At 34.6% G+C, this 9,007-nt stretch overlaps 1 protein-coding gene across 1 annotated transcript; it reads left to right on the top strand.

Moving 5' to 3' along the window:
• Window positions 1-7,392: 7,392 nt before the first annotated feature.
• BDR25DRAFT_244654 (uncharacterized protein) lies at window positions 7,393-8,007 on the top strand (the record flags this gene model as incomplete). Its single annotated transcript, XM_033685852.1, has 1 exon — window positions 7,393-8,007. A coding segment is annotated over one exon (615 nt), but the record flags the coding sequence as incomplete, so codon positions are not given.
• Between the last annotated feature and the right edge of the window lie 1,000 nt (window positions 8,008-9,007).

Here is a 9,007-nt window from a genome sequence, read left to right as displayed (position 1 = left end):
ATTCTAGGATGTCTAAACATAGAGGCTTTATAGTATTTTTTTATTAAGTTTTTCTATTCTTATTTAACTATTATAAGGGAGTATAGAAGTTCTTCTTAATTTAGTCCTTTATAAATTATTCTCTTAAGAGTTTTCTTAAAGATTATAAATTTTTTAAAGTTTTCTTTATTTTTTTTAAAATAATTAGCGCGTCTGCTTAGGGCATTAGCCTACTAATTGCTACTCTCTGCTATATGTTTAATAATAAAATTAAATTAAGCAAGTTCTATAGCTTATTACACATGCATTAGTAAGAGCTTCTTTATAGTAAGAAAGGTAACTAAGTTTACATAGTTAGTAAAGATTATAAATTATTAGCTAAGGCCTTAAAGCTTAACCTTTTAGTTTCTACATACATTAACTATTGCTTTTAGTTCTTTATTAGAAATAGTATATTTTTGTTCTGCTAGCGTAAACTTTGCTAAGTAGTAGGCTACTAAGTGCTATTAACTATTCTTCTGTTTTTAAGAGAGCGTTGCTTCCTTAGCTCTTAAAGAAGCATTAGTGTGCACTTTTGTTTCTAGCATAAAATTATACATTCTAAGGATAAAGTAGTTTATTATTATTTTCTTTAGTTCTTAAAAGGCTTCTTTTATCTCTAGTGTTTATTAGAATTTTTAAGTTGCTTTTTCCTTTAAGGTGGCATCTATAAAAGGGAGTGCAATTTTTAAGTAGTTCTTAATTATTCTTTGTATATATCCTGTAAGGCCTAGAAATCCTTTAATTTCTATTACTATAGTTAGTGTTAGCTATTCTAGCACCTTACTTACTTTAGCAGGGTCTATTTTTATTTCTTTTTTATTAATAATAAACCTTAGGTATTTTGTTTTTTATATGTTAAACTTACATTTTTCTAGTTGTAGGTAAAGTCTATATTATTAGAGTTAGTTAAGTATAAGTTTTACTTTAAATACATAGTCTACCTAGTTTTTTTTAGTGTATATTAGAACATTATTTAAGTACATAAGTACAAATATATCTAGGTAGGGATTAAGTGCAGTGTTAATAACCTGTTAAAAGGTTGCTAAGGCGTTAGTTAGTCTAAATAGCATAATAAAAAGCTTATATAGTCTTTTTAAGGTCTAAAAGGCTATTATCTACTTATATCTTTTCTTAATCCTTATTTTATTAAATCTGTCTTAGACATTAAACTTAGTAAAGTGCTTAGTTTCTTTAAGTTAGTTTATAATATCCTAAATAATTAGTAGGGGATATTAGTCTTTTATAGTGTTGTTGTCTAAGGTTTAGTAGTCTTAACATACTTTTACCTTGCTATTCTTTTTCTTTGAAAAAACTACTGCTAATGCTACTAGGCTGTTACTTTCTCTAATGTGTCCTTAAGCTAACATTTTGTCTACGTACTCCTACAGGGCGTCTTTTTAGGCTTTTATTAAGGGCCTTAGCTTGTGAGTTTTTAGTTGCAGATTTAGTTTAAGATTAATAGCGTAATCCTAGGGCTAGTGTAGTAGCAGTTCTTCTAGATTCTCTAGAGTTTTAAACATGTCTTTATAATCCTAATACTCTTCTAGTAGTTTAGTTGCTTTATAGGCTATCTAGTAGATCTTAACCTAATTAAGGTCTCTTTTCTTTTTAAATTCTTTAAAGAAGTTCTTTTCTAGTTCTTTTTTTATTAGGCAGATAGCCTAGGCTTTTAGTTCTTAATAAAGGAACTTCTTTAGTTTTTCTTTTTTTAGAAAATAGCTATTTCCTTCCTTTACTTATTAATAGATTGCACAAGATTCTTTGTAGCATGCTAACTATGCTACCTTTGCGTAGTCTTAGTTAGTTACTAGAGACATAGTTTACTAATTAATTATTAGGTTGTGTTTATATAGCTAGTTATAGCCTAATATTGCTTAGTACTTGCCTCTTAGAGGCAGTATGTTAAAAAATATCTAGTTATTAGTCCTTTCTACTTTAGTAATAAGCTTGTTAGTTTTAAGTTAAACTTGCCCTACTCTGTATTCTATTAATAAGGCGTTAGCTAAGAATACCCTAAAAAGGTTTTTCTTTTTTTAGAAGAGTATGTTGTTCTAGTCTACCTACCTAGAGTTAATTACTGTAAACGTGCATCTACTGTCTATTAGGGCAAGTTCTACCTATTTTTAGCCTAAGTGTTAAAGGGTAAGTTTAGTTATTAGGCTTTAGCCTAGTTCTTATTTAACTATAATAAGGATGTAGAGTTTATAAGGTGTTTTCTTATAGTCTATCTTATTATCTTCTTTAACAGCATTAGCTGCGTCCTAGTATTCTTTAATTTAGTCTAGTTGTACCTTATACTCTTAGTGTTCTTATATTATGCATTCTAGTATAGTGCACTAAGCGTCTTCTATCTTATAGTAGTATAGCATTTAGTTATTCTGCTAGTGTGCTCTTTATTAGAAGTAATAAAACGTACATGCTAGTTTATTATTGCATTCTGTCTATAGTTCTTGTTTATGGCCTATGCTGTTTTAGCAATAGAGGCACTGTAGCATTTTGCAGGTTAATGCTATGCTAGATAGCGTGTTATTTTTAGGTGCGCTTTCTTGTATCCTGTGTGGCCACTAGCCGGCTCTATGCTTAGTTAGCTAGTGTTTAATACAGTACTTGTTACTACACAGGTACTAGGTATAGAGGCACTCTTTAAGGTTGTTTTACGCTAGTATTAGCTAGACCTGTGTCTACCTTAGGTACTCCTTAGTTTTTATTATTTACAACAAGTAACTTTAGTATGTGCAATAGAACTTATTATGTTACTTACTTCTGTAGGGAATATAGTATCTTTTATTTTATTAGGTCTCTAGGTCTTTGCAGGTAACAGCTAGTGTAGGGAGAGGTGTATTAGTTTGTTCTTTACATAGATTAGGTGTTAATAGTAGTGTACACTGCTAGTTAGAGCCTTTTTTATTATTAAAAATTTTTTAGAACATTTTCTATTACTTCTTAGTGTTTATAACTGCATATTATGTTTTAGTAATTTTCTTTAGTATACTATAAGTTTTAACATTATTATTAATATGTACTTTGTACATTAACTTTTTACAGCTTTATATGTTATGTGTATTACTACATTTCTAGTAGTTGCTGTAGGTAAATTAGTATTTTAGTTCTTAAGTAGAGATTTTTATTATTAGTTGTTTTAAAAAAAACTTTTCTTTTCTTTTTTTAACATTTACAATATATGTTGCAGCTTAGGTGTAGCCTTGCTATTCTTTATAAGTAGCAGCCTATTCTAGTGCCCTAAAGACTTTATTGTTATCTCTTACTTTAACTTCCTAGTATTTTATAGAGCATTCTTTAGATTTGTAGTTGTCTCTATATTACTAGTAGAGATGTTTGTCTAGTCTATCTAGGATCTCTTGTTCTGTTAGACCCTGTTCTATATGCATTGCTTTTATAGTTAGTTCTTTTTCTTTATTCTTCTAGTTACTAGAGTCTAGGCACTTACATTAGTAGTGTTCTACTTTTTTATAGTTAAGGCACACTCTTTTTTTAAGCTACTTTTATTATTCTGTAGTTAATAGCAGCTTCTTGCTCTTACAGTACTTACTTTTTTTTTTAGGTAAGCTCTATGTATGTTTAGTATAACTAAGGTCTATAAGTTTGCTGTTAAACTTTTAGCTTTTTTTCTTTTTCTAAAACACCTTAGGTTTCTAGAATGTTATGCTAAGGTGTTTTTCTTTAAAACATTCTTAATATCTTTTATTATATGTTATTACCTTTTTAATGTATTCCTTAAATGCATCTAGCTTACTGCTGTGCATAAATTTATTCTTAACTTTATTAAATAGTCTTTTATAAAACATTCTTCTAATTACTAACTAGTCTGTTTATTTACTAATAGCTAGTTGTTTGCGGAAGTAGGCTGCGTATAATTAGACTGTACCTTTTTTTTGTTATAAAGTGTTTATTCTATTAACTACCTTTTCCTTCTAATTTAGTTATCTGTAGATAGTAGTAAAAGCTTACTTAAAAAAGTTAAGGTCTTTAAAGATTATTTATGTTTTAATAAAAGGTACTTTTTTTATAGTTTTATGCTTTATCTAGTTATTAGCATGTAGTTAAAACTATATAGCTAAGGATTCTTTAAGATGTAGTCCTATCTAGGAAATTATTTCCTTATTAGTTTAAAAGGCGCCCTTGTTATACTACATGTATAAGTAGCATTAAGTAAAGAATAGTTTAAGATCCTTTACTATTCTATTAAAAGGTTTTAGTAGGGCCAGGTGTAAAAACTTCTTTAACTTAATACTTATTTTTTCTTTTACTATATTTTAGAGTTTAGCTACCTTTATGTAAAGTGTGTGTAGCTGTTGTGTTTAGAGTAGCTAGGCATATTATTAGAGTTAATTCTTTAGCATTTTAATCTTATGTTAAAGATGTTGTATTTATTAGTTTTGTTTTTTTTTATTTCTAGACAGGACTTTGCTAGTGCTAGCAGCACTAGCTCCTGTTATACTAGTATTAAAGGAGGAGATGTAAGGGGCTATACTTTACAGGTAGCAGTAATTACTGTTATAATCTTTACTCTAGCAAAATAGTGTTTTTAGGAGTACGTTAGCCTATAATAGTATTTAGCAAAGGTGGGAGAACTTAGCTAGATTAAGTGTACAGTTTGCTAAGCAGAGTAAGGGACTAGGAGGAGTTAGAGTAGGCAGGCTTGTAGTTTAACCTAGCAGCTGTATAGGGAGCTAGTAAACCTAATCTATAGGGATAGGAATAGAGGTATATATAGTGCAAGATATACAAATTAGTAGTGTTCTTATTTTAAAGGTTTTAATGCTTCTTAGTTTATTAAATAAGTAAGAGTAGATAATAAACTAACTAGTAATTATAACCTTCTAACTATAGTTGTGATTAAAACTATATACATAAGGTTTGCATGCTCTGCATGCTTGCATGCTCATTCTTATACAGCCTGCATAGCCTGCAAGCCTGCAAGCCTGTACATCCTATTGGATGATGCATTCCGCGAGGCTTTTGTCTAAAAGCTGAAGCCATTCCTCATCCGTCCTGTCACGTGATTCGCTTGGCGCGGAGGTAAGCGTTTTCCATCTGACGTCGCCTGGGCTGTGGGGAACAGCCAGTTGGGTCATTACGGTCTGACTGTTGGCTGTAACATATAGCCTCACCTAACCTGTTTAGAGGTTATATAACCTGTGCTTTATATATAAGCATAAATCCTAACAAGTAAGGCTTAGCAGCAATTTGTCTTTCTTATAATACACTCCTATCTTTCTCTAAAAGCGTGCTCTTAGTGCTATCTATGCTACTTACCATCCTATCTTTACACTTAACCTAAGCACTATTTAACTTATAAAAGAGCTTTTTTTACTCTCTTTTTAAGTAATCTTAGGCTGCGTCTAAAATAAAAGTGTTACACTTACTTCTCTTTTAAACACACTTTATACACTAATTTAATAATAAAGTTAAGATGTAAGAAGTGCTACTTAAGTAACATAGACTATATAGCTGCATCTTTGTACAGTAAAGAGGATGAAAACAGGCAACAGTGCGCAATTAGCGCGCTTATATTACCTGCCTTAAATTAATAATAAATTTTTATTATCTTAGCTAGTTCTTACGCTTTCTACTGCTCTTGTAGCTAGGCGTAGGCTTCTGCTAAAGCCTAATTTACAAGGGTGGACTGTGCGTTGCTTAGTTCTGCACTAGCCCTTCTAACCTCTTCTAGGCCCTAAACGCCTTCTAGATAGCTTAACAAGCCTAATTTATAAAAAAAAATTTATTATCTTTTTTACTTATCTCTTACTTTATTTCTCTTTATGTTAGTATTAATTCTAGTTAAGTATTACTAAAAGCAGTAGTCTTAGTTAGCTTTTTAAGTAGTCTTTAAGCGCTAGTTGCATCTAATTCTTCTCTAGCGTTTTACTTTAACACTATTATGTAAAAATGTTGCCCTTAAGCAGTATGCTAGCTTGTAGAGCAATTTAAATGTAAAGATAGGATAGTAGGTAGCATAGATAGCACTAAGAGCAAGCTTTTAGAGAAAGATAGAAGTGTATTGTAAGAGAGACAAATTGCTGCTAAGCCTTGCTTGTTAGGATTCATGCTTATATACAAAGCACAGGTCATGTGACCTCTAAACAGGTTAGAGGAGGCTATACTAGCCTGTTCTAAGACATTCGGCCTTACACTACCTAGTTATTACAGATAGTGTTTATCTTTATTTTATTAGAATTAGCTATTAGAGTTACTAGTGTTAGAGGTTTTTTACTAGTAAATCTAGTTTACGTAAATTAAAGCGATTAAAAATATTAGCATCTAGGATAATCCTATAGTATATAGCTAGATTGTTATTAGAAGTTAGTAGTTACTTTACTAGACTTAGCTTTTTTAGTTTCCTTACTATTAAGATTACTAAGGCTTAGGCAGAGAGCGTTAAGTCTGTTTACTATCTAATGTTAGTTGTATTTTATTATCTGCTAGCATTAGACTAGTTATATATACTTACTCTTTCTTATTATTAACACAGAGTTTTTTGTTAAAGTTTTATAGTAAAGGAAAGAAGTAAGAGAGGCAATTAGTAGACGTATATTAGATGCTAGCCTGTGCGCTAAGCGAGACGCCTGATTATATCATCTAAGCTTCCGAAAAGGAAGGCTAATGCCTGCTCGTCCTTTGTACAAGGCCTATAGGTGTCAATGGAATTCCCAGGTCATTAAGTCCCCACGCACTCCCATATGCCTCTGAGTGGATTCCTACCGCATTCGGACCCATTGTCTTGCCTGCGCCGTTACAAGGAGTATGTAAGGACGGAGCTCTGTACCACTGCGCCAATACAACTAAAAAGGTGTGAATAATCAACCAACAGTTAATTATTGCGTACAGAATAGTATATATACCCGTCGCACGTAAGCGCCATCTCGGCCTTACATTAATGTAAAGATGGGATAGTAGGTAGCACGGATAGCACTGAGAGCAAGCTTTCGGAGAAAGATAGGAGTGTATTGTAAGAGAGACGAATCGCTGCCAAGCCTCACTCGTCAGGATTCACGCTTATATACGAAGCACAGATCATGTGACCTCCAAACAGGTCAGGGGAGGCCATACTAGCCCGTTCTAGGACATCCGGCCTTACAGAGTATGGCTTAAGTTAGCTAATAGAGATGCAGTATGGCGTTAGGCGTTTATCTAAGCAATAGCACAAGAGTTCCCTAACAGCAAGTACGCAAACTAGCTAAAGTGCTAGACTCTCTTTCCACACGTATTGCCTATAATAGAGCAGAAAGAGCTGAGCAGTAGAGAGACAGATGCAAAGGCTTCTTTATTAACAAATAGTAGCTAGTACGCATAGCAACAAGGCTCTTTAGTTAAGCTAAGGGCATAGTCTTAGAAGCTCTAAGGATTTAAAAGCAGATCTTAGGCAGCAATAAGTCTAGCACACTTCTTAGCTTAGGACTTCTTAGCTCTATTTTAGCGGATTTGGGCAGGTACTTGGAAGCGGAATCAATGCACAGGCAGACGCTGGCGACCAGTGAAAAGGTGCTTGGTGTCGACTATCTGGACAGCCAAGGTAAGTACTTGGAGGCGGAATCGATGCACAGGCAGACGTTGGCGACGCGTGAGAGGGTGCTTAGTGTTGACCATCCTTCCACGCTGGCGACCATAAACAACTTGGCAGGAGTGCTGGACAGCCAAGGCAAGTACTTGGAGGCGGAATCGATGCACAGGCAGACGCTGGCGACCAGTGAGAAGGTGCTTGGTGTTGACTATCCGGACACGCTGACGAGCGTGTACTGCCTCGCTCATCTTCTTGCAAGTCGCCATCGCTATGATGAATCTACTGCGCTTTACAAAAGAGCATGCGCTGGCTACAATACCACTCTCGGGGAGGACCATCCAACTACCCATGCATGTCACGAGCACTATGCGCAGGTGCTTGTGGCTCAACCACAAGACTCGCCTAAAATTACTCCAGACATTACACCTAATAGCGCAAGCAGACAAAGCGCGAATAGATCATAACTGCTACGTAGATTCGCCAAGCTTAGCCTCAGACGTTCCAAGGGAAATACATTATGACAGAAGTAATTATACAATAACTTACTTATATACTGCGTTTTATAGCTATATCTTGTTATAGAAAAAGAAGTTGTCTCTTATCCTACTAGGTAGGGCGACAAGCGAGGTCCTGTGCGAGTCATGTTTAAAGTAAGCGTCCAGCGCATTTACGGCGGAAAATCATGTTAGCAGAGATAAATAACAGTTAAGCTGTTTTAGGCTGGAGGATTAGATCCTCACTGACGAGCGACCCTAAGCTGGCCGAGTTCAAATTAGCACAGAGACACCATTGCTTCTCAGATGCTATCGTAAGGCTCGGGATTTGGTCATCAGGCAATAAGCTTCAACTTGACGGGTGATTAGTAGGATGCATGCAGTTTCGGCGCATCGACAGCGGTTTAAAGTGAAGCTATTGCAGGAAGCTTACAGTAAATCACGGCATTACATAGTAACCAGAGGCTATTTTAGGGAGATTTTCATTAAATGTTGCATTTTAGTGTCTAAAGTTACGATCCCGAGAATATCTGTCTCCCTATTTCGTTGTCGAGATTATTATGTCAAGATGAAAAGGTGGCGTTCCGTCACGGCGTGCGTCCCGCCACAGGGATGGACGTTAACTAATTAGGAAAGGGTCCTTTGTTTCGTCGCTTTTTCTCTCGCTATTATTCCATGTGGTCTGGACTGCCTGCGCTGTATCTGTCTTGAGTCGTTCGAGGCCTTCATGGCTAACTTCAATCGGATCCTTTTGAGATAGCCCTTTCGCTCCATTTACCTGCCCTGCAAGTTGAAGCAGAAGAAATCTTCAATATCGTATGATTTGTGCTTTGCGTCCTGGAGGGCTTTGGGAATCATTTCCCTCGGCTGACTCAATTCACCAAAGACTTTGCCTTTGAATCCATCCCTTCGTTTTGCATGAGGACGGCTTTTAATGAATTCCCTAATAGGAATGTTTGGTTTCCAATTA

The sequence above is a fragment of the Lindgomyces ingoldianus genome (assembly GCF_010093535.1).
Source record: "Lindgomyces ingoldianus strain ATCC 200398 unplaced genomic scaffold BDR25scaffold_54, whole genome shotgun sequence".
In the NCBI taxonomy this organism is placed as follows: Eukaryota; Fungi; Ascomycota; class Dothideomycetes; order Pleosporales; family Lindgomycetaceae; genus Lindgomyces; species Lindgomyces ingoldianus.
This window is presented reverse-complemented; position numbering and strand designations above follow the sequence as displayed.